Source organism: Argiope bruennichi, chromosome X1 (genome assembly GCF_947563725.1).
Source record: "Argiope bruennichi chromosome X1, qqArgBrue1.1, whole genome shotgun sequence".
Taxonomy (NCBI): domain Eukaryota; kingdom Metazoa; phylum Arthropoda; class Arachnida; order Araneae; family Araneidae; genus Argiope; species Argiope bruennichi.
The window spans coordinates 2,401,827-2,427,908 of record NC_079162.1 but is presented as its reverse complement, the minus strand read 5'-3'; the positions used below and the strand labels follow the sequence as shown (position 1 = coordinate 2,427,908).

General features: G+C 28.8%; 1 protein-coding gene across 3 annotated transcripts in view; it reads left to right on the top strand.

Moving 5' to 3' along the window:
• Positions 1-23,484, top strand: part of LOC129959560 (sterol O-acyltransferase 1-like) — a 112,336-nt gene extending 88,852 nt beyond the window's left edge. The window contains exons 6-14 of one of the 3 annotated variants that reach the window (XM_056072470.1): positions 709-816; positions 2,897-3,048; positions 6,328-6,455; positions 9,634-9,709; positions 12,047-12,084; positions 16,805-16,903; positions 17,465-17,594; positions 20,598-20,740; positions 22,992-23,484. In XM_056072470.1, coding sequence (XP_055928445.1) covers positions 709-816; positions 2,897-3,048; positions 6,328-6,455; positions 9,634-9,709; positions 12,047-12,084; positions 16,805-16,903; positions 17,465-17,594; positions 20,598-20,740; positions 22,992-23,057 — 940 coding nt within the window. In that variant the 3' untranslated portion in view covers positions 23,058-23,484. Of the gene's footprint in view, positions 1-708; positions 817-2,896; positions 3,049-6,327; positions 6,456-9,633; positions 9,710-12,046; positions 12,147-14,160; positions 14,435-16,804; positions 16,904-17,464; positions 17,595-20,597; positions 20,741-22,991 lie in introns of those variants that run through there. The other 2 variants (XM_056072471.1, XR_008783456.1) reach the window with 2 other exon arrangements.
• Positions 23,485-26,082: the final 2,598 nt, after the last annotated feature.

Below are 26,082 nucleotides of genomic sequence, written 5' to 3'. Positions count from 1 at the left end.
TGTTAAGAAGGACTGACGATTGTTATTCCTTTTTAACACGCATTCTGATATGCTGGAAATTAGAAAATTTTAATTCCTGAGTACTTCGAAAAAATGCAATATTTTAATACTTCGAAACTTAATTTCTTATTTTATCAATCAATTCAACTAAATTTGAGTTGAATTTAAATGTGTGGGAAAATGCGAAATATGTGGCTTCACAAATTCAAACTCCCTTTGCGTTGTAAATAATTTCAGAAAAATAATTACCTTATTACACGATAATTTTAATTATGAATGAAAGATTAATAGGAAGAGTAAAAAAAATTAAATGAAAGCTATTCTGAGTTTAAATATATTAATAAAAGTAGCTCCAAAGAATAGTTTTATTCGGTTCATTGTTAAATTTGACGATATCTAATATGGCGAATTTTTAGCGAATCTTAATGCTGTTTAATTTTTAATAAAAATGTCTATACTTGCGCATACGAAGAAATAAAATTGCTAGCATGTTGATACCACCTGAAATGTTAACATGGTTTTTTTTAAACAATATTCTTTTATTGATCAAAATATGTAATTTTAAATAATTTTGATTTCTAATAAAATGTATCAAGAAATTCTTAAGAATCTCTATCTGATTTTATGTTTAAATGTTAAAAATTTAAAACATTAAGCATTTTAAAAAGTTATTTTTATTATTATTATTGATTTTCCGTTTCTATTCAGAAATCTTTGGAGAAGTCCTAATGTACGCTCTTTATACAACTTAATTCTTGCTTTTTTTGTATTCCTGTACCTGCACATCGCTATCTTCTATTACTTTAATGTTGAACGGTAAGTACCAGATATTTTTTTCTTTTCTTTCTTAGATTCCGTTTGCATTCAGTTTCTAGAAATTACTATGCTGTAATCTTCATTTGAAAAAAATGTATATATAAGCATACAATTCTTTTATTTTAATCGTCTACCATAGACTTGTTTATTAATCACAATACGTAAGCATACCATTACTTAACCCATCTTTGCATGATGATAGAAATTTCCATCATAACATCTAGTGAACAAAAAATGAACTCAAAACAGGTGTACTGTAAATTTATTGACTTTTTCGCACCTATTGCGTAATAAGGAACGTAGCTGTCAAAGAATTTAAATGTCACAATCATTATAGGAGGTTTGAACTTGCCATTTCGCTGCTTGTTGTGGTTGGAAGAAACTTTCTATTTCTTGAATATTTTTTATAACACATCTGATTTCTTTTTCTTTTCTTTTCTTTTTTCCTAATAAATACGATAATGAGTGGAGGAATTTAGAAGAGAGGGACATTGAAGATTTCCTTTAATCTAGAGCAGGAATTATCCTGATTTATTTCACAAAAAAAAACATACAAAGGAGGGTTGAAAATCAGTAAACAATGTGATCTGAATCATGCCGCAGAATATAGAAATGCGCCAGTTGATCATTTATGATATGCACAAATTTAAACTGGATCACTGATCAATTTATAATAAAGGTTTTTACTTTTAAATATCATATAAAGCCTAATGATGATAATCCGCATGGAAAAATTTTAATATTGTTATAAACCTAATTCAATTTTGAAAGGTATTCACTGATTAACAATTTAAAGTAAACAATACAGCATGATATCCATATTTTCCTCCCTTTTGTTCAGGGCAAATTATCATTTGCATTATTTTATTCGTTTATTGACAATATTTTTTCTATTATTAATTGGACGATAAATTCTTATAAATTGAATTTTAATCGTTTTTTCTTCTTTTTTATTACTCTGCTTCCATTTATTTAAAATATTTGGAATAATCCCTTTTTTATTTTTACTGATTTTATGAAAATTTCTATTCGCTCATATTTCTTCACTCTTTATGACATATACTTTATTTTATGTCTTCATATATGTGATGGATTTTTACACTTTTGTGACGCAAATTTTTATGTGAATTTTATTATGATATTTGGATAATCTAAACATTTTAACTGTACAGAGTTGACGAAATAAATTCACTGAACGCAGATTTTATTGTTGATTATTTATATTTAAGCACAATAATATACATAATTAACTTTTTATAAAACATATTACATTAATACAATGTCATATGTTCTGTATCATTTTTTTTATTTCTTTCTCGAATTATGTTCTAAAATCACATAGCCACATTTTTTTATGTTCTCTGGATAAACATTTGAAATTTTTAATTGAAATAGTGTGTTCGTGTTTTGCCTTCTTCTCAGTCTAGCTTTTGAGGAATACTATTTATTATAACTGCATTATAACTATTTTCTGTGCTATTCCGATTCAAGAAGCTATTTGTGTTCCAGTCAGGTGCAGTTTTTATAATTATAATTAAATTTAATCTTATTTTAAAAATATGTTAGTAAATTGTTTATAGTTAAACATATTTCTACCTTTAAAATTACATATTTTGCTACTTTTTATTCATTTGATCATGGTTCAAAATTGAGAAATCTGTTCCAAATAATCTTTTGTAGTAACATTATGCAAACAAAACTAAATTGAACTATTTTTTAATTTTACATTTGTTCTTTTATTTGCTAAAAATTGAGAAATCTGTTCCAAATAATTTCTTATAGTAACATTATTCGAACAAAGCTAAATTGAACTATGTTTTAATTTTTCATTTGTTCTTTTATATAAACCTTTACTCCCATTGAGACTTTTAGGTCGACCCAACTACCTTAATAAAAAAATATGTTTAAAAAATAGTTGATACTTAAAAAACTAAGGGATATATTCGATCAGGTTGCGTAAATATTTTTTAAGTCCATAATCCAACTCAAATAAAGTTTTTTTTTTAAATTTAAATTATGATTTTATGAATAATTGTGGCATTCTATTCGTTATTTTATTTTATTGTGATTTAAATTTTAGGTTAAAAAGAGATTTAGCATTGGTTTCATGGTCATTTGGTCAGTTTCACATTGTTACTGCCGTATGGATTGGCATCAACTTATCGATTGTTTTCTTTTTACATCCTGTCTTTCGATTCTGGGCTTCTTCTAGAGCATTTGCGAAGAAGAAGGGTAAGTATTAAGTATTTTTGGGTATCTTAAATAAATATGCCATTGAAATAATGAATAGTCCAGAAAAATATGGGATAAAGTAGAAATGAAATGATTTGTGTTGTCTCAAGTGAAAGATATGATGATAGTAAGATAATATTCATATGATTCAAGTGATACTATTCATCCTCTTTATAAAAAGTTAATTTGTATTTTAGTTATTATTTTATATTTTTAAGCTTTCTAAAAAGAAATATTTTCCAAAATGTTCAAAAACATTTTGAAATAAACATATTTAATTTTGAAGTCAGTGTTGCTTTGCTAGATCTTTGATCATTTTTCAAAGCATGTTACATTTAAAAGGAAAAAATCAGCATATTTTATGACTTTCAAATTCAAAGTTTAGTGTTAAGTTGCAAATGGAAAAACTGATTGTTATATAGTTCCTTAGAAAATATATAATTTAATTATTTTGTGATTAAGATCTTATATTTAAAATTTCTATAACGAAAGAGAACGTTGTGCACAAAAGACAAAGGCTTCATATGATGATAGAATTTTTCATATGCTTGTGAAACTGGTAGAATCGAGAGCTGAATGTGTTTTCTGCTCGGAACATTTAGACATAATTTTTATGAAATATGAAATTTAAATTTCCAGATACTTTGGTGTCATATTTTTGATCTTAAAACGCACTAACTTCTTTGAACTGTGATTTACATTTTATATTTTGCTTTTGGAAGTAATTTTTAACTAATCAAATAAGACTTTAGAAAACTCTTAAGATATTTATTTTTAGTTATGAGATTCAGGTCTTTAAAATGATCTCAAATACCTTAGCTAAAACTTAGTCCTTCCAGTTATTCTCGCTTTGTGTATAAAGAAATACAAAAGACCATGTTAGCACTATAAAATTCAGACTCCGACTTCAAGTACATCTTTCCAAAAATGATGATTTGAATAAATCATTTTTAGGACTTGATTCAGCAAATATACTTATGCTACTTCATTCATCTTTACAGGATTTGTATGCCACGATGCGCTGTATTTCTCTCTTAAGCGTTCCCTATTCTATTTGAATTTTTTTTTAATTCCCTAAAATTCTAATTGGATTTTTTTTAATCCTTTAAATTCTACTTGGATTTTTTCGTGTATTTTTTTTGTTGTTGTTATGTGTGAACTTTCCATGACAAAAATAATTTTTTTTGTTTGAAATTAAAAAAAAAAACTATGAAAAAACTAACTAAATTACATTCCAATATTTCCTTCATACCGAATCGTCGTTTATTGCCAAGAGTTCAGTTTAAAGATTGATTGTTGTTGTTTTTCTGTAGTTTATTTGGCGCAAGAGTCATATTTGGCTTAAAGATTGAAAAGGTTGCTGGATAGAGATTCGATTGACCGCTGGGCTGTTGTATGGCAAACCTCCGTCCACTCCTGCTAGATTTGGACGGAGGTTTGAAGAGGATATGGTGGTTCACTTTTCACCTGCATTTTTTAATCGCGTTCTAAATTGAAAGTTGAATCCTAAAAGAGCTCCAATATAGTTTCAAAACGGGTCGTTATTTTGACAAAAGCTGAAAATCTCAGTTATTGGTTATGTACTTATGCAATTTGATTACGCTTTTATTGAAAGGATTTAAAATTTGAATGCAAAAACATAACATTGCAGATTATTTTTTTTTAATATTTTGTCAAACTCTTTTATCTTAGGGAATTTCTCATTTTTAAATCTGTATTTAACCATAAATTTATTTTAGCTTTTAATTAAATGCTACGTTTTATTTTTTACTTCTATTGCTATTGCTTAAAAAAGAAAAGAGCATCTCATATTCTTAAGAGAATTTAATTGATTTTTGTTTTTTAAATTAATATTTTTATTAATTTTAAATAAGCGTATACAGAATTAAAGAACGTAAATTCTGTATTTAATGCATGATACGTCGTTAAAGGATTCAGTTAAAATAGTAATTCATTTAAAAGATTTAAAAAAAGAACGCTTGTGTGTGACTTTAAATTTCTCAGTTGTCATGTGAATGGAAATGACCATAACCCCCCCCCCCCTAAAAAAATTTCTTTTAAGACCAAAAATGAATAAGCTTTGAGGATGTCGTAATTAGGGTTACGTGCAGTTGTGGTTGACTCCAATTATTGCAACATGTTAGAAAAATAATTTTATTTACTTTTAAACTTAAGAAATGAAACAAATAATTTTGATTCACTACAAGCTTCACCGAGGCGAGTGCGCGAACATTCCGAAGAAAACGGAGAGAATAGCTTTTTAGAAGCATCGTGCGTGTCAATACCCGGATGATGTGCAGCGCGCCATTACGTCACACACAGCCTCGACGGAGACTGTAGTTTACAGATTCATATGGAAAGATGATAGGCATTCGCTACAAGATCTTTGGAGGAATAATGTCTGAAATGCGTGCCCCATAACACTAGATTTGAGACTGAATAGCCATTGGATATTTTACGTATCACCAATGTAGCGCATATCTAACTTTTTTAAACTCATTATTTGATATAAAGGAAATAACTCGCAATTTCTTCGCAAAGAAGATATCAAGTTTACACCAGTACTATAATTTACTCATCCTTTATTCAATCCTGAAAGGTGTTTTATAATTCTGCTTTTCAGTACCAAAGGAATGTAATTTAAAAAAGACGATTTTCCAGTTACAACAATTTTGTATACAAAATCTGATATTACATCAAGTCATAACTAGGTAAATTTATTAAGAATACACTTTTTATAATTTATTCTGGTTAATATGAATATAAATCCTCAAATAACGAATTGAAGTTTTTCCATTTTTATTTTTCATTTTTCTGGAAAATTGGTATAAAGTGGCTTACGTTTAAATTAAAGAATTAATTTTAAATTAAATTAAAGAACGTTTCTGAATTAAAGAATTTATGATCGTTCAATATTTAGAACTCTGTATGTATAACGATGGATACTTTAATCTCTTTATAGATTTTGTGATTCAATATTTTGCACTTTATTCATTTCGTATGAAACAAAAACAATGGATAAACATGAGTAGATATGAAAGTAATAGATATTTGAATCTTTTTATAGGCCTTTATGATTTGATGCTTTGCACTTTATTCATTTCGTATAAAGCAAAAGCAATGGATAAGTATGAATGGATATGAAAGTAATGGATACATTAATCTCTTTATAGGCCTTTATGATTTGATATTTTGAACTTTATTCATTTCGTATAAAGCAAAAACAATGGATTAGTATGAATAGATATGAAATTAATGGATATTTTAATCTCTTTATAGGCCTTTATGATTTGATGTTTTGCACTTTATTCGTTTTGTATGAAGCGGCTTTGCTGATAATTCCACCAAAAATAATCATAGACTGCAATATACCACCCGCATCATCTTGCGCGTTAGTAATGGAACAGGTCAGTATTGTATTCTTTTTTTATAAACCAAGTATACATAAATATGAGTTAATAGAGTATACAAGTTAAGAGTTAAATAAGAATTTAATGTTGTCTTTATTTCTCTTACATTTACGTTATGTTATAATTAATACTTCTCTCATTCGGTGAAACATCAGAAATCTATTAATTAATAAATTGCAAAACCATTTAGGGATGATATTCTAAATATATAAAAGATCTGGTTTATCTTTCTGCTCGTTTTAATCGTCGCTTTACACTCTTGGATCGTTTTATATATCGAGATGAAATATGGGTCACAGATGGATTATCCCAAATGGAAATTTTTTTAAAGCTATTTTAAAATTCGAATTAATTTTTATTAACTTGATTCTAAATGATAAATTAGAATTAATAGTTGGGAAATTTTAGGAATCATCATAATTTTGTTTGCAATTGGAGAGCTATAATTTTTGTATCATTCTAGAGTTCAGTACATTTCTAATTATCGTAACTTGAAGTTTGTAACTGAAAATTGATCTGTGCAACTTTTCTAATTTTAGTGTGTTTTCTATTTATTTATTTTACTGAATAAACTTTTTTTCCAAGTTGACCTACGGGACTTAATTATTAATTAAACACCAGGCTTATGCATTAGCATTTCGCGCAATATTTGAGTTCCACGTGTTGCCATTCAATAAAAATAACAATTGAGAGTAAATGAATTATTATTGCATACGAGTTCTTTTCATATTTTTATGTGGTTTTAAAGAATTCTTTTTTTCGCTTCTGTATTATTTAGCTCAGTGGTATCTTGATATGATACTTGATAGTAATTGAATTATGCCTTCGGAGGCATTATTTATTTTTATTTCGCTGATAGTATACATAATAGGCAATATAATGTGGTAACTAAACTACAAGTGTTCAATATTCAATTCTAAGGGTCATTAATTATTACATGGGACCAGTTTAAATATCAAGATCAGAAAAAAAAACATTTATGTATATAGTTTGTAGATTATAAATTTCTTTTTCAAGTTAATTATTTATGGTTATAAGAAAGTAGTTTTTTTTTACAAATCTGAAATCCAGTAAAAATCGCTTATCTAGTAAAATGGTTAAACGTTTAACAGATAATGGTTTCAGGTACCATATATCTGCTATAGTTATAAATAAATTTGTTGAAATTAAACAGAGGAATAAAACGTTAGGTTTAGTAGATAGTTGAACTAAAGATTGAAACAACAATATTGAGATTGAATCAAGTAATAGTACTGAATTATTGCTTTCCAAAGGAGCTCAGAACTGAAATTTATGGAAATTCCAAGTAAAAGTAATTTTACAGAGCGAAGAACTATTTTAGAATATTTAAAAAAATTGCTCCAGCAATAAATGACGATTTAGAGGAAGACATAAAACAGCTAACTGAATGCAAGAAAAGTTATTTAAATTCATAAGATATCACAGCTAGCTGGAATGAAAATGGACCTGTAATATTGCTAAAGTAATATGTTTTTTGTATCAGCACAAATCCAAAGTGAATACTCACTTTGGATTTGTGCTGATGTATGTTACAAAAAGATGTTATGTTACAAAAAGATGTTATGTTACAAAAAGATGTTATGTTACAAAAAGATGTTATGTTACAAAAAGATGTGTATGTTACAAAAGATGTGTATGTTACAAAAAGATTTTTAATGCTACTTGCGATGGAAAACAAATGACGGAATGTATTCCCAGTTTAAATGAAATTAGAACGTAAAACTAAAGCAATCTACGGGAAATATACGTGACCATATGCTCATCACTGAAGTTTTCGATGATTTGCTTCCAGATTATCAGTATTTCCTTAGTGTCTGTGAATATGTACCTCCTGATAAACAAGGTATTAATGACTTTATTAATAGATTATCAATTGATAGATAAAAAAAGATTGAAAATGCACAGACTCAATAAGGAAATGCTTTCATAAGTAAGAAGTTATAGAAGAAGAAACAATATGAGTCAAATGCATGCAAGCTGTAATATCTATCAAAAAAGTGCTTTTCAAAGACTTTGATTTAAACTTATGTTTTCTATGTGGGAAGCAAATTATAGAGCCAAAACTTTTGACAAAGGCCAATTCTCGCCTACAAGCAAAGAATAATTTAACCAAAAGAAAAAATATAAGATTTCATCAGTATTGTTTAGCTGTTGAAAAATGAAAGTAAAAGCAGTTGGCATTTCATTTTTATTGGTCTAAATTCTGTGGTTAGGCAGCACATGATATACGACAAAGCATAGATTTATAAAAGAATGCTAAGTCTTATAAAAATAAAGATTGTATTGGAAATACAATAGATGCTTTTGGCAGAGATAGTTTTCAAAACAGAGCATTTGATGAAAGGAATTATATTCCAGTGAGTTGAAAAATGTTTTATATTTTCTTAATTTAAAACGAATTCTCATTTTCGTTAGCTCAATAAAAGAGAAAGTCTGTTCAATCGAATTAGATAAAAAATTTGCAGAATCATGAACGACGAAAAAAAAAAATTGGAAATAGAGCGGATAAGTTATGCAAATTAATCCAAAACAAGTCTTTTTGGAACATATAGTGATAGATTATTCGTAGTCATCACAGTTTTTTAATACAAGCTAATAATATCATCTGCATTTTTATAATGCATTTATTCATTTAAAAATGTTTTATACATCTAAAGAAAACGAACTTTATTTTCCTTATGCTCTCTAAATTTTTAATTCTCATAATATTTATTGACGTCCAATTAAAAATGGTTTATATCCTTTGATGTATAGTAAGAAATATTCAACATTTTGGAACTATCTGATGAAGATAAGCCAATAATGACAACGTAAAATACAGAGCAACATAGACTACAGCGTTGATAGCAGATATTGATTGATAAGACAGATCTATTGCTTAGTATAACATACTGATGCCTGGATAAAAAGCATTTTGGCAAGTAAAAATATAGTTAAGACAATTATGATTTTCAAATTATTCGATCTTTCATAGTCTTGAAATATCTTTTTTATATTTTAACTGCAAATTTCATTTTCATCGTTTCATTCATTGTCATTGATATTAAACTGTAAAGGAAAAATATTAGCATTTTTTGTATCAATTTTTACTTATATATATTTTATTTCGCTTTATATCTATATTGACATATGTTTTGTATTTCTTCCATTTCAGTTTAGACTTTTTATGAAGAGTTATGCATTTGTTCGAGAAAACATTAACAGAGTTTTAAAGTATAAGCTCCATCAAGGTATTGTGAAATCTCAATTGATTCGTAATTTTCGTGATTCAATCCTGATAAATCCATAAAATTATACAATGCCGTTAAAAATTAAGAAAATTTTTGTTTCTGGTGTTTATCGTTAGAATGACAATTTTAATAAAGTTAGATTGCATATACGATATAAAAAAATAGCTATACAACTGTAATTTATGTATAAATTATCGTGTGCAACCATCATTAACATCAAAAGATTTAAAAGAAAATCAGAATAAAGCACAGACTGGCAAAAAATGTGGCCCTCTCCTAATCTATAGCTCTCGCAATATTAATTCAAATTTCAGTTTTTATAACATAAGGTTTGGTTAGATTTAGTTTGAATAAGTTATATTGACTTTTTCTTTAAATGCATCACGAGGTCCTCTTGTGTACAAGGCCGGCCACCCTGCCAACCACTGTACGAAGGAGTATTGACAGGAGCATCACGTGGGTTATTTGGGATGCAGAATACTTGAAAGATTTGGTACTTACCTGCTCTAAATGTCACCATATTATTCAGAGGATGTTCGGTTCTCGATGTCATATTCAACGTGACTAAGTCCACTTGCACAGAATCTGGAATTCCTTGCCACGAATCCAGATCTTAAACCTTTCCTCAGGCCACCGCAGTCTAATCCAAGATTGATAATCCAGTTTCTAATATGTCAGTTGCTGCCGGAAATATACTTGAAATGCTCAAGATCTCTAGTAGAATCAATTCATTCAAAGCAATATAAATCTTCTGATATTGTTGATGCTTGCCTTTAACAGTACCTATCATTAAGAATTGAATTACCAATGTCTCTTTTGATTTCACTTTTTAATCAGTCATTTCTACTTTGTGTATGTGTAACACTAGCTACACATTTCTACCTGCGTTTTTCGATAAAAATCTGCTTAGTTTAATTTCATCTACTCGTTTTTACATTTTTGTCAGATAGCTTAGAATCTTTACCTAATATAATACAGAACACGATCTAAGTGTAGAATTCTCCCAAACAACATCAAATTTGAAACACCATTAGCTGATATTTAATGTCAAATCTTGATAAAATATTTCACTTACTACAGGTTACAAGGATGACGATGATTCATTCAGTTGCTTTCCCAGTGCGCAAATCTTAATTGCGTTCGAATATTACACTATTTAGTATTTCAGTAGCAAAAATGTGTCCCACTGAAAATTTTAATACTACAAATAAGATGATTATAAGAATTCCCAAGACTGTTAATCCTATTGTGATATCTCGGCTTTGAGAAGAAAAGATTATAAATATGAGACTCGATTTTTCTGAATATTCACTGTGGGTGTTGGCTAGCATTTATGTGAAACTTGCCGTCGATATTCAAGACATTCTCAAATGTGTGTGGTGTTAAAGTGTGGGGTGTGGCTCTGATGTTTTCCTAATCATCTAATTACGATTCAAAACAATGAGATCCTTTCTCAGTGTAGTCATTGTGCATAACATTCTTTTCATAGTTAAAATCTGGAAAAAGCATTTATTTAAAACACCTACAAAAAATAAATTCAACTTAAACTAAACGTTAAAGCTTCACTAGAATAAATCCGCTGTAATCGTGCGCATTATGAATATGACAATTTTTTAAAAATTCTTTTGACTTATTTAAAATATTGATAGTGATTTATTAAAGAGCCTTCCATTAATAAACAATAAATAAATCTAGAATCGAACATTGGTATTGTGATAATACTTTAAGCATCTTTACTTTACGCAATTGCATCATTAATTAAAATTGGTATTACTGAAAAATCAACTTTTTGAAATTTAAAGCATTGCAAAAGTTTATTGCATTATCATACGCCAAAGCTGCCTGGGAAAAAAATAGATTTATTAATGAATTTTTATTTAAAAATAGAATTAAAAGTTTGATAAATCCCTTTCAGAGAACTTACTACTGAAAAACATATTAGATCTGATTGTTCAGGGTGAAATAATTTGCCTGATCATGAAAATTTTGAATAATTTTTAAATTTGCATGTTGCACCAAATAATATGCAGGCAATATTCCAACCAACAATCATTATCATGTTAAAAGTAATAAAATCCTTAGTACCGTGGATGAATCGTAACAAGCAATTATGACAAATGTTAAAAATGCATTCCAGTTTTTTGAATTTCATCATTTTTTAATATTTTATATACGTTAAGAAGTTAAAATAAGCCTGCATGAAAGTAATTACTAAAGAAATTTCATAATTTTGGTAGCTCTTAATGATCTCTATTTTTTTCTGTACTTTTTATAAAATATGTACTGCTTTTGTTTTTCCATATTGAAAAATTAAAAATCTCTACGATTTTTTTTCAGATGATGATGAGGAATCAAACTCACCTCCTTGTCTAGAAGTAGGAAAACTGATATATTTTTTATTTGCACCTACATTAATTTACAGAGATAGCTATCCAAGGTACAAAAAGGAAAAATCCTTGCATTCATTCTTTCATTTATGATATTTTACGAATTTTGCAAGTCAGTTATGCATATGTTTATATATATATCATCAATAAAATTAGACAAATTCTTGAAAAATGCTTTAACATATTTCTGTCGCTTTAAAATATCATCTCTATAATAGAAAAAAATTACATTCGTTAATTTACGTGCAATGTACTGCGACTGACAAGATAATAACCACATACCTCTGTTTTCCAAATTTCATCATGAAATAAAAAAAAACTGATTTTTTTTTTTTTTTTGCAAGCATGAATGAGTGTGGGGGATTTTTTTTTTCTTTTTTATATTTAGTATGAACATGAGACCTACATGCTATGTCTATGTAATAAAAATCATACCATATTCGCTACTGATTGCAAAAAATTCAATTATTTCCTCCAGTTTTAATATTTGGAAAACAGAAATAAAGGACGATATTGCTTGCTATGCAACGGTATGTTGTTTACAAACAATATATCCATTTGTGCGAATTTTTCTGTTGCATAGATGAGATTTTAAAATAGCATGAACACATTCATTCATTTTCATTTATTCAATATAATAAATAAAAATACACGAAATCGTAGTAGAAATAGTATTAAGAAATCATTTCCTTAATTTGATAAATGTTTTAAAATTCTAAATATTGTAATTATTCATAAATTCATTCGATATTGAAATAAAATTCATCTGCATATCAAATGAGATGTTAAAACTTTAACTATTTACTCAATCTCATCAGTGGCGAATAGTTCTTTTATGAAGCATCGATGTAAATTGATTTCTTTTTTTTTTAAAAAAAAAAACTTTGATTTAAAATAAATTTAAGTAAAAAAATTATTTCGGAAGTGATCTTGTATGAATGTACTAAAAATGAATTTTCTAATTTTAATTATTTTATAATTCATTAACACAAACATCAGAGAATTTTGAGACAAATTTTTTTCTCAAATTCACTATCAGATAGTGATACTATAGCAAAAAAAAATGCATCAGATGATAATTATATTCTGAAATAATTAAATATTGCATAATTTACTAATTTATAAGTATACTTAATTTGAAAACTCTATAATGCGTTCAAAATTGATTATAAAGTTCCATTTTTATTTCCTCACGTAGAAAAAGTATTGTAATCGTTAAAAAAAAATTTTACTCGAGATTTAAATGAATATATGTTAAACTGAAAACTTCCTGAGTTTGTAAAACACATTTTTGGCATTACGTCTGTCTGTGACAAATATAACTCAAATAAGCTTTGAGCTAAAGGGTTGAAATTTAGTATATAGTGTTTGCACAAAATTTGTGTATTTTTTCGAACGGATTTTTTTTCAAAATACGTTCGAAAAATTCTAAATTACTAATACAATTAAAAAATATCTGGCCATCTGTCAACTTTTCAGTAAAATCCGTTCTGAGGAAGTCTGTCTGTACGGCTGTTTGAGGACAAGCTAACACAATAACTACAAAACGAAGAGAGATGTATAAAACTCAGTACATAAATTTAGCAACTGTATTGTAATTACGTATCTAGTTTGGAGAGAAATTCAACAAGAGGTTGACTACTTGTTGGCTTGTATTTTCAGAAACAAATAAACGCAGTGACTTAAAAATATCTAATTTAGCATGGGATTTGTAACTACAAAAAGCAGTTTTTAGCAAATTTCTGTTTGAATCGGTTGAGAAAAACGTGTCAAAAATACAAATTCGATTTTCGGATACTTTTAACACAAGTCAGAGATTTGTCGCCAAAAAAACTCGCCAAGAATGACACGATGCATTCAGTAAAAATGGTAAATTCACGACAATGTTGAATAGATCATAATTAAAATAGGTCAATACCATGCAGGGTGCTCTCTGGGTTAACAGCTTTATTAGGGACTGTGAGTGAAAATTTTTGAAAGACTACTCCCTCTGGTTAAAAATAGGGAAAAGTCACGTTTAAATAAAAGTTTATAACAGTGTTTCACTTTTTCTTTTATTTTCAGAACATCTGGTATTCGCTGGGGTTTCGTTGCCTGGAATCTTTTGCAATTATTTCTTATTGTATTGGGTGACTATATTGTCTACATTTGTTTCTTAGCGAATAGCTTCAACAAGGCGGGCATTGAACCCATACCCATCACTCATTTTGTGTGTTTGATGGCTATTGCAATCTTCGCAGGTAGTATGATCTCGTTCGTAACGTTTTAACCCATATTACACTGTTTGCCGAATGCTTTTGCTGAAATGCTGAGGTTTGGCGACAGATTGTTTTATGAAGTAAGTATCTTTCTAGTTGCGTGCTGATTTCATATGTTTATAAATGTTCATAATAACTGCTGATGGAGTGACTTCTTTTAAGATTTTTTCTTAAGCAGATTTTAAACACGGTTTTTTTTTGTTTGTTTTATGTGAGTGATAAATGTAATTTTCAAAATTCTTTAAAAAAAATCAATCTCACTTGTTAGATGAGTCAGGTATTTCTCATGACTTTGTTTGAATTTCAGTATTCAGTTTTATCATGATTAGTTTTGTTAATGTAACGAGATTTCCCGCTTTCACAACCAGGAAATCCCACGTGGGAGCACCTCGTAATTGAAAGTGAGAAGCGTTTGGCATGGTGGTTGGTTCTCGCCACCCTTGTAGGTATACGAAAATGTGGGGGTGGCTACTTCCTATCGATGACGGGAAGGGCTTCTTAGGGAAGGGTTGTACCGTAGCCGGTGATGGCCCTTAGGAAACAACCCCAGTTCCCGACAGTGTTGCTATCACGGCAGTCCAATCATTCTTTTTTCCGTATGCCTTCGAACGGGTCGGAGTAATTAGTCTATGATTCACCACCAAAAAAGTAATATAGCTGACAACAATTAGTTACTTGCTTCCTTTTTGAGTTTATTCCAATGCAGTAAATGAAATAAACAAAAAAAAAAAAAAGAACCATCTTACTGGAAGCTTCATACAATTTTTGAGGATGAACAAAAAAACTCCTACTTACATTAGCTGTCCTAGTTTTAAACATCGATATTTTATAAGATTAAATACCGTTTTCTATGGATACATCCTAATATTAGCGAACAATTTAAAATTTTCATTGCTAGAAATCCAATACAGATATTTATTGTATATTTCTTTCCCATAAAATTCTGAATAACTTGATTGATTTCCTTAAATATTAAACTCCATTTTTTGTTGTGGTGGTTAGAACTTTGGAAAAATAAGCTTACTTTATTAAATTTAAGCGAATTTTTTTATTAAATTTAATTGCAAGGACTATTTTTATATATACCAATTTTATAATTTCATTTATAATTGTTATATGTAGATATCTTTTCTTTTCCAATATTTTTTTGATATATTTACAATAAATGTTTACAATTTTTAAAATTATAATAGATTGGAGTGTTCATTTAATTGACAATTAGCCGCCTTCGGCGATTAGATGTTTCGTTCAGTATGTTGGTTGTATTTAACTTCAATTAAATATCTTATAATAATTATATTTATGATTTTCTCAAAAATAATTTGTTAACTTCAAATTGTTAGAGATATTAAAGCTTTCTTTAATACCCCTCCAAGGTTTTTTGTATGTTGTATAAGTGAAATTTTCTAATAAAGTCTCAAGGCTTCCTCGCTGAAAACAGAGCTGTTAGTGTAATGGACCTTCTAATGTACATCGTATTTCACAGTGATATCCTAGTCATTTCGGTTTATTCCTCATGTGAATCCCATCTCTACTATTGATATGGATGAATGTGGGCGCGCTCTAAATGACCTCGAGTTACTAAATTTTGCTCAGATTTTGAGAAGTATGAATGGGCATTTCAGAGTGATTTCTATGAAATTTTAATTTAAATTTAAATTAATTAAAATAATTTAGATTTTTGAGGTAACTTCTGAAAAAAATATTTGTTTTGCATCGTTTTAATGTCCAGACAATTATCTTTTTTATCTTTTCAATGATTCAGAATTTAATTCCTGTAAGATTTTTAGATCTATATGTATATAATTAGGCTTTAAATCTATTTTGAAGAATATTTGACAATAATATTTCCATTGCTGTGAATGAAACGGAAATCGGTTTCATTGTTTCTTCCAGTACGTAATCGCATGATTTTCTTTCATTGTTTCATGCTTGAGAAGAAGGATTTTAATTAATAGCTGAGTAGTTTATAGACGAATAAAAAATGAAAATCGCGTCATTTAGAAGATGAATGAACTGGACATAATAGAGCTCTGACGTCATGGAGCTGAATTCCATTAAAAAGGTTCTTATACATGATGAACATAACTTATGTAAGACTATTAAAACTACACTGTTTGAAATCTAGATTCTATTTAGTATTGTGCCATTTTTCCTGGAATTGAAAGTGATATCTTCAAAGTTTGGCTCGGAACATTTCTATGAAGTTAAATCTTATGAATGCACGTTTGCTTTAGGAGAACGTTTCTTATTGAGGCAGTAAACTACAAGCGTGTATGCCTGTGAAAAAGAACATCCCTTGCTTTTTCAAATTAAATTTTGTTTTCTTTGATGCTTGTCTTTATCTATTTTACTCTGCTACTAATAACTGAAAGAACTGACGAAATAATGTATTTCTGAAAGTTACTTGCACCCAGAAAAGATGATACCTCGTGTATTTTTATTTAAAGGATTGGTGGAACTGTACTTCCTATACAAAATTTTACCGATCTTGGAATATACTTGTACATGATTGGCTGTACTTCTACATATATTGTGATATGTACGCTGTAAGTAACAAATTTATTTGCATATTTAAATGAACCACATAATGCATAAATGTAATAAGTTCTCTGTTTCGAGAACAGCGTTAGTTCATTTGGAAGACAAGCTGAATGATACGTTTGTGTTTGTATTTTGTGGCAAAAATTCCTCTAGAATTAATCTGCACGACACTGATGGTATTTAAATATTTATATCAAAGAAAAGAAAAGAAATCTTTAATAAGCGTTTTAAGAATTCAGTAATAAGTTCTAAGCTGAAATTCACATATATTATTCTATATATAAACTTAACAAAAATCTTAGATATTATAAGTTGAAAAAGAATTGAAGTGGATATTTGTTTCCAAATTCATAATTAAAAAAAAGCCTATTAATAAAAAAATTTAGTGAAGAAACAATAGTAAATATTAATTTCTTTCTACATAAAATATAACGCTGTATAATTTCTAGATTGTATTAAATCTTTAATATAATCTAATTAATTGTATTAAATCTTTTTTAAAAGCATCAGAATATTTAGCTTTTTAAAGGTATTTGATTATTTATCGCCGTTTATCTTTTGTTTAGATTTTGAAAAGCAGAACTGTTGCTATGTTGTCAGTTTTTCTGCTATCTGCAATTGTTCATGAATATATCGTAGCCGTTTCTCTCAGATTTATATTCCCTCCTTTATTCACATTATTTTACATAGCTGGTAGTAAGTATCCTTTTATGAATTACTTTTTTATTATTCTAAATAAAAACATATTTAAAGCACGTTTATATCTGTGTACTGTACTGCTTAAAGCACGTTTTTTTATAGGAACATCAGAATACAAGATATAATAACCGTAACCGATTATATGTCATATACATAATTTTTTAAATCTGTAATGAATACCCAGAAACTTTCTTCATTTTAATTTGCAATTTCTTTTTCTTTTAATATTAATTTTGCTTCTGTTTCTTTATAGTATTGTTTTCACTACTTCATGATTACACGATTTTGTTTTCACCTTCACATTTTAAAATTATTTTCAAATTTTCAACAAACTAATAAAAGCGTATTTAGAAATTTTTTAATTAACCTTTTAATAAATATTTTGTAATTAGCTATTGTAAATATTATGAAATCTGAAAATCCTTTTTTCTTGAAGATTCAATATATAAATTGAGCCATGCATATGGAGTCAAAACTAAGTATAAAATCGATTTTTCAGTATAACTGAGTATAAAAGTGATTATAAATTTCACGTTTATAGAAGGAATCAAATAAAGCTAATACAAGTATTTAAAACTGCTTTGGCATGTTTTAACAAAACTAAGAATGCTTTTTTTTGTAGAATTGAATACTTTTGAATACGCCTTATTTAAACCGTTTATAAGTGAAATTATTTTGGGATTCCTCAAAATGGATTTTAAAATATCAATATAAAAGTTGAAAGTATTTTAATTAATTTAAATTAAAAAACATTAATACTGAACATTAAACTTTGTCAATAAATATATTAAATTATCTAAATTCAGTAGAAATATTAAATTGAAAAATAACATTTATATCATATCGAATAATAACAGATATGGATTAAACTTCTTTTTTCCTTTGGAGTGGAAATTTATAATAAAGATTTCCTATATAAAATTTGGGATATTTTTACAGTGAGATCTGAGTATAAGTAGGACAATGAAAATTGACTTTGAAAAATAAAAAATAAAGTTCAAAAGTTGACTGATTCGGCCCTGAAAGGCCCTCTATTCGTCATAAAGTGCTAATTAAAAATCCTGACATGTTGTCGAGGTACTCTTTGTTCCTTATCCGTTGTGGCACCTTCCCGATAAGGTGGGAAAAATCGATTTTTAGCTGTCTTTAGACTAAAAACCGTAAAAAAGTAAAAATGAAATCGGTTTTTAATAGTCCCTATGCTAAAAAAAAATTGAAATCTGTTTTTAACTGTATCTAACCAGAAACTGTAAAAAAAAAAAAAAAGCAAAAATGAAATCAATTTTTAACTGTTTCTAAATCAAAACTGGTAAAACCTTCAAGAAAAGGAAGTTTGGGGATGATTTGCTTGAGAAATTTTCAGTATACTGTCCACCGTTTCCTCCTGCCAGCTGAAAGCGTAAAAACTGCATGTTTCACAACATATCGGAGTGTTTCAGTGGTGATAATATAAATGTGTTGCATAATGCATGTTTGCAATTCACCTAAGACCGCATTCGGACGTCTGTACACAACATTTATAGGTAACTCCACAGGGTTCAAGTATGTTGATCGTAACGGCCAAGCTGTTGGAAAATGGCGACTGATAATTTTGTCATTTCCAAAGTGAAGAATCAAGAGCTGCTTTGCTGTGTTGAAATGTCCTGGGGAGTGCTACCCAGCATAAAAATTGTGATGTCCACATCCACTCTGTTGCAGTGTTGAAATGAGTTGTTGCGCAAAAGAGATTCATAACGTATCCTATTGACTGTACCGGTTATAGGATTCAAAATATCAATCTGTTCAAAAATTAAGCAATCAATAATAAAGCCTGCCGTAAGCTCTCACCACACGGTGCCCTTTTGAAAATGAAGAGGTGATGGTTGCATTTGGAACATATTCTCTCTTACCAGTGTTTTGGAATTGTGAATGTCGACAGAACTTTGGAGAATTAAATGGGCTTTTTTGTCTACAAAATGATTTATGGCTATGCATTGTCCATTTCCTTTGAAGCAAAAAAAAAAAAGAACCGGCTTCAGTAATAGCTCCTCGTTTTGACAGATCAATAGGAAGTAACTCCTGAAAATGTGTAATTTTGAATGGGTAGTATTGCAAGATTGGCAAATTTTTACGAATCATGCACACACATATGTCTGAAGTCTGGAAAATTCCCTATATACTGCGCATTACCAGAGCAGTACTTGGCACTTTCTATAGTGGTGTAGCCACATCCTCCCCTGATGTCGAAGCAATTGCTTTCCTCTCTATGCCACATTTCACTTCAAATGAGCCCGTCTCTTCAGCTTTATCAATCATCTTCTTCAGACCGAATGCTGTTATTTTACCGGAACCGCTTCTAAAATCCCGTAACGTCCGGGATTACTTGAAGGTAATTTTCGCATAGTCACCATTCTTGTAAAAATATTCATAGTAGAGACACGACTATCTTCTGAAACGCAGAAACTGCTTGTTCCTTATTTTTATCACAAGAATAATGTGAGCTGCGCATATCATGTCTCTGAATTTGCACCTTTAAATTAACACATCCTTTAAAGCAACAGATTTCAACATACTGTGAAGAATACAGCCCCATATATCGGTAAACTTTTGAATTTTTTCATTCATAAAACGAATTTTTCAATATGAAATATTGTGTCATTCTGACCAGTAGTTCTTTATTAACAGCCTTTTGAAAGTGCAATTTTAATTATAATCAACCGATACATTGCTTTACTATTTAAGAAATATTAGCTCCAGTATGCTTTATTTAAGCTCATATTATTAAATACTCTTTTTTATAGGCATAAGAATGATTTAGCCTCTCTTTTAACCCTTATTATATGAATAATCATAATTTATTAAATTTTGGCATGTTATATCTAAATCAAAGTTACATAAATATCTAGTTTTAATTTATTCAAATTTTTCCAATTTTTGTATTCTTTTGTAACTGTCTCGATCTTAATTTTTTTTTTAAATTTGCACCAAACTATTAATAAAAATCCAATATTTTTTTTTCAGTTATATTCATTTTTATGACTCGAAGAAGAACCTCAAACTTCTGGAACTTTTTCCTTTGGTTTACTTTGTTGCTAGGATATGGACTTTTACTAGTTTTCTACTCTTTGGAAATGTCTGCCAGGATCAACTGCCCGAGGATTTTAGTAGGTTTTTCCTCCTTTAACTTAGTTTTACTTCCTACACACGAAGTATAGAAAGAGAAAATATTATACACGTCAAAAAATTGCAAGTCGAGATTTCGTTGAAACTCAACGTTTCAGAACTGCCTGAATCCGAAAAACACGTTTCTGGAAGTATACTTGTCTGTCTGTGAACACGATAACTAAAAAATGGTTTGAGCTAGCCGAGCGAAATTTGTTGTATGGTTTTTACAACAAATTTGAAGATTTCTGTCAAAGTTTGAACAAGATCATTTCAAACGAAGGTCTGTCCCTTCAATTGTTCCAGTATATCTTAACACGATAAATATCAAACAAAAAAGCTGGATGGATAAAATTTGGTACCCAAATTTAAAATTTAAAGTGTAGACCTGCATTTAATTTAGAACCAAATCCGTGCAGGGCTTAACCATCTTTCACAAGCTTTTCTTTACTTTTTTCTACACTTTAACGTGATGACTAAAAGATTTTAAATATGATATGTGATTTTGAAACTATCATTGAAGTTTTATGTCAAATTTCATTTTTAATTGGACGGGAAAAAAGTATATACATTCGATTTTCTGGTACTTTGTACTAACCAAATCCTGGCGATTAATCGCCAAAAATCGCATGCTCTTTCGTAATCATTGTCTAATATCTATTCTCTATCTTTCCAATTGCATTTAAACAGAATTCAAAATCCCAAAAATCTGGACTGAAATTTGATTTATGGTTTTATTATCATAATCACAAATCTATATCCCTTTTTTTAGATTAAATCTATCAAAGAATGAAATGCTTGTTGGTGTATCCGTTTGCTCGTATGTGAATTCGAAAATTTATAAATGCTTTAAGCTAATTTGCGATCAAACTTGCAAATCTGTATAAATTAAAGAATCTAATTGCTCTACTGGAAGTTGACTTGCAAAAGAAGTGCTCGATTCTTTTCTTTACGAGACGGAACTAAGCACAGAACGCGATATATTAGATTGTTGAGATGATACTTCCGTTAGTTGAAAGTTGGGGTATAACGCATCCACATCTCAGACATCAATGTTAATGACATGCACTGTTGCATCCTTGTTACTTTTTTCCTTTATAAATTAATATCTAGAAAAAAGTATCTAGAGTTTTTTTATCACTCAGCATGATTATTTTCACTATCACTCAATGTCTTTCTATCACTTTCAATTTATCACTTAGCATTTTATCTTGTGAGAAAATTATGTTGTTTTGGTTTGGGGTGTTTGAAGCCTCGAAATGCACGGGCAGAAAATCGGCGATTTATCGCTTTTGAGGCACCAGTTTTTTGCTTTTAGGGTTGTTAGAAAATGATAATGATGATTGTCACATTTGGTGACTTATAGCCAACAAAAGGTATAAAATGGCACGAATGTTTGCCATGTACCCGATTCTCCGGTCTGGCCAATAAAGGGGAGAGACGTTGGAAGTTATCGTCCGGAAAAGCGCATAGAAGAAAAGTGAAATGAACGCGGAACAGTGAGAGAAGTATCGAAAGCTATATAATATATGTTTGTTTTTTTTCTTAGTTTTCAATTTTTCTGGCTAGCAAAAATTTTTGGAGCTCGAACGATTTTGAGAATTAAAAAAAAGTCGTTTTCTAAATATCGACGTATATGCGTAATCTGATAGTTACGTAATTTTTTAAAACCGGTTTAAACTGGCTTTGCAAGAAAAAAATCTGGCCTCGCGAAAATTTTTTATTGATTTTAAGATTTATTTATTGATTTTAAGATGGTCAAAAACCATCGCTTTCCTAAATGTTGGTGATTGCGAGATATGAGTCATGTGAGAACATATTTTTCTATCGGATCGATACCACTTTATTTAAAACAAATAATGTTATCATATGATTACTTGAAATTTGCGATAGCAGATTTCAATTTTTTTTTTTTTCCCCTTCTTTTCTTTCTACGAGTTCTTTTAAAAATGGATCACATATAATTTTTTTAAAAAGTTATATTATGATGAAATTCATTTCAGATTTAGAAATAATTATATTTTAAAACATTTCATGCTCGCATTGACAGTAGGTTCGTAGTAATAAACTAATTAGCATAAACTTTCTGCTTTAGATGCGTAAAAAATTTTGAGTTGTATTAAATATATTTCTGATTTCCAAAAATTCCAAACTAAAATGATGGATATAATAAGATTAATTGTGATCGATTACTTTATACAATATCATGTTCCTCAATAATGAATAATTTATTATTTTTAATTTCCTTTACAGGATTCTTGGCTAGACTATGCAGTTCCTCGGTTTCTCCATTGCAATGTGATATCTTTCCCAGTTTAGCGTAAAAGTTTAGTTAAAAAGTTTTTTAGTAAAAATATAACAATCTAACTCGACCTGTATTCTAAATAAATAGAATTCCAGACAATCCAATGAAAATTTAATTTTGGATATATGTCTAACATGTATTTGGAAATAGAGTGCCTCTAATTTTGGGAGACTTATTTAAGTAATATTGTAAATTAGAAATTTTCGAATATGTCCAAACTTATTTGAATATCATTAAGAGTGTATCTCACTTTCTTTAATTATTTTAAACAAACTTTTAAATCGATGAAATTAAGTATGTCTTACTACTGTAGATGTAGAATTCTAGAAACTTTTACAGAAATGGAAGCTTTCAGGTTTACTAAATCTTTTTTAAAATATTTTAAATCAGTTATATCTGATTAATAATTATTAAAGAAAGATAATTCAACTAAAAAATACATTTTCTTTAGAACCGATTTTTTGCTATTGGATAAAAACTTATTTGTCACTTTTTTTTACAATATGATGAATTTCTAAGCAAAAAAATCTTTATTCTAAAATGTACCGCTGTTGTGATATTAATTTTCTGAAAATCTTGAAATTAAAATATATTTTCTTTGAACTCACTTTCCTCTCTTTCTAGGATATATGGATTATTTTCTTGAGAATATTTTTTCACTGTATTATGCTTAGTCTCTGTTAATACTAGGCAGATTTGTCTGATTTGTATGTGGAAATTTATAATGTGTTCAGTTGAGTTTTTGAGAATAAACTTTTATTTTTAAAAATTGTGGTTTGTGTTAAATGGTTTTATTCTGCTTATTCACAAAGCTTATTGAAAATGGAATAATTTTCCTGTTCGCAGTACCAAGTTTCCTTCTTTTTTTCTGTTTTTTTTTTTTTTTCTTTTTTTGCTTTTTATTAGATTTAAATTATTTTGCAAAAAATTAACATATATCATTATCTATACTTATATAAAGCTCAATGTGTGTGTGTGCGTGCGTGCGTGTGCGTGTGTGTGTGTGTGTGTGTGTGGGTGGGTGGGTGGGTGGGTGCTCTACAGGCCAGACCATTTCACCTACACCTACCAAATTTGGTACATGTATACCTTGGAGGTCGGGAATGTGCACCTGGGGTTCCTTTTTTTGAATTTTTAATTAGAATTTTAACTTTTAATTAAAAACTAACTTTCCCGCCAAACAAATTATTTCTTTCCCCACCGCCAAATGAGTAAGGCTTCAACATTTTTTCCCAACAGCAATGAGGCTTAGGCGTAACATTTTCCTGCCGATTAATTCAAACGATTCTATTCATTTTCTTAATGTTTTATGCATTTAAAATTAAAGATTATTAATTAATCGATCTTTCAGATTCATTCTGAAGTACTTTTGAATTAAAATAACTCAGATTAAAGGAAATTAAAAATTTCTAATCGGCATAGCGTTACCCCAACTGGCGTAGAAAATTCAAGCATTTGCGTTACCATAATTGGCGTTGAAAATTCACGCATGCGTATTGTGTTCTGATTGTCGACAATGGATACGATCTTCGTTTTGAAGGTTTAATATGTTTTCGACAGATTATTTCAAAGGATTGTGTTTATTTTCTTAGTGTTTGATGCATTTAAAACTAAACAATGTTAATTAATCGATCTGTTCATGATGAATCTGAGAAAATTTTGTAGAAAACTTCTTAAGATATTACATAAATTAAGAAAGATATTCTTAATTTTGCATAAGGTTTAGCTTAAATGCAAAGCGACTGTGTTTTTAGTACTCATATTTTAAAAGAAAAAAAATTCATAGTTTCAGTAAAAAATTTCCTGATTTAAATTGCAATTTAACCATTTCCACTTTAATTTAAAGCATAAATTCTACGGGGGCTAAAAGAAAATTAGGGAGATACATATTACGTTATAGTTGAAGGCATTTATAATATTATGAATGAATTATATGACTATCAAAATTTGTAACTTTAAAATATATCCATGAAGAAACTATTAAAATACGAGTTACATAAAATATTTAACTAATAAAATTTTAACGAGCATTATAATTGGTGAACCGGTTGGTCGCCAAGTTTTTTCCCCCACTCTAATGAGGCTACGGTTAACATTTTTCGGTTACAACATTTCTGTATTTTCCGTAAATTTATGCTTTAATTTTATTTTAGAAGTATAATATTTGGAATAGTTCATAGTAAGTGTGGGAATAATGGACAAAAATTACTAAAATAAATTTTAAAAAAAAGAAAAGAAAAATATATTTAAAAAGTTCTCATTTTCGAGACTCAAACTGAAGGCCAGCAAAACTAAGTGGCTCGTTCTGCTGATCTGGCAACGAAGCTTCGTACCCATAGAGCGTCTGAATGGTCTAAGACTCTCATTATGATTATATACTAAAACTTTTAACGTGGTGTCATTCTGGTCTAAAAGCACAATGTTTTGAATAGGAATGAATTCTGCGCATGTGCGTGAACTTGACTCCTAAAATTTCTCTTGAATATAGAAATATTTTGACAATAAAAATTTTTTTTAATAGTATAAGATTTGGAAAAGTTCGTAGTAAGTGTGGGAATAATGGATAAAAATATCTAAAATAAATTTAAAAAAAAAAAAGAAAAGAAAAGAAAAAAATATTTAAAAAGTTCTCAGTTTCGAGACTCGAATTGAAGACCAGCAAAACTATGTGGCTCGTGCTGCCGATCTGACCACGAAGCTTCGTACTAGCACAGCGTCTGAATGGTCTAAGACTCTTATTATGATTTTCCACTAAAAGTTTTAACATGGTGTCAATCTGGTCTAAAAGCACAATGCTTTGAATAGGAATGCATTCTGCACATGTGCGTGAACTGGACTCCTTAAATTTCTCTAAAATATAGAAATATTTTGACAATAAATTTTATTTAAGTAGTACAAAATATGGAAAAGTTCGTAGTAAGTGTGGGAATAATGGATAAAAATATCTAAAATAAATTTTAAAAAAAAGAAAAGAAAAATATATTTAAAATGTTCTCATTTTCGAGACTCAAACTGAAGACCAGCAAAACTAAGTGGCTC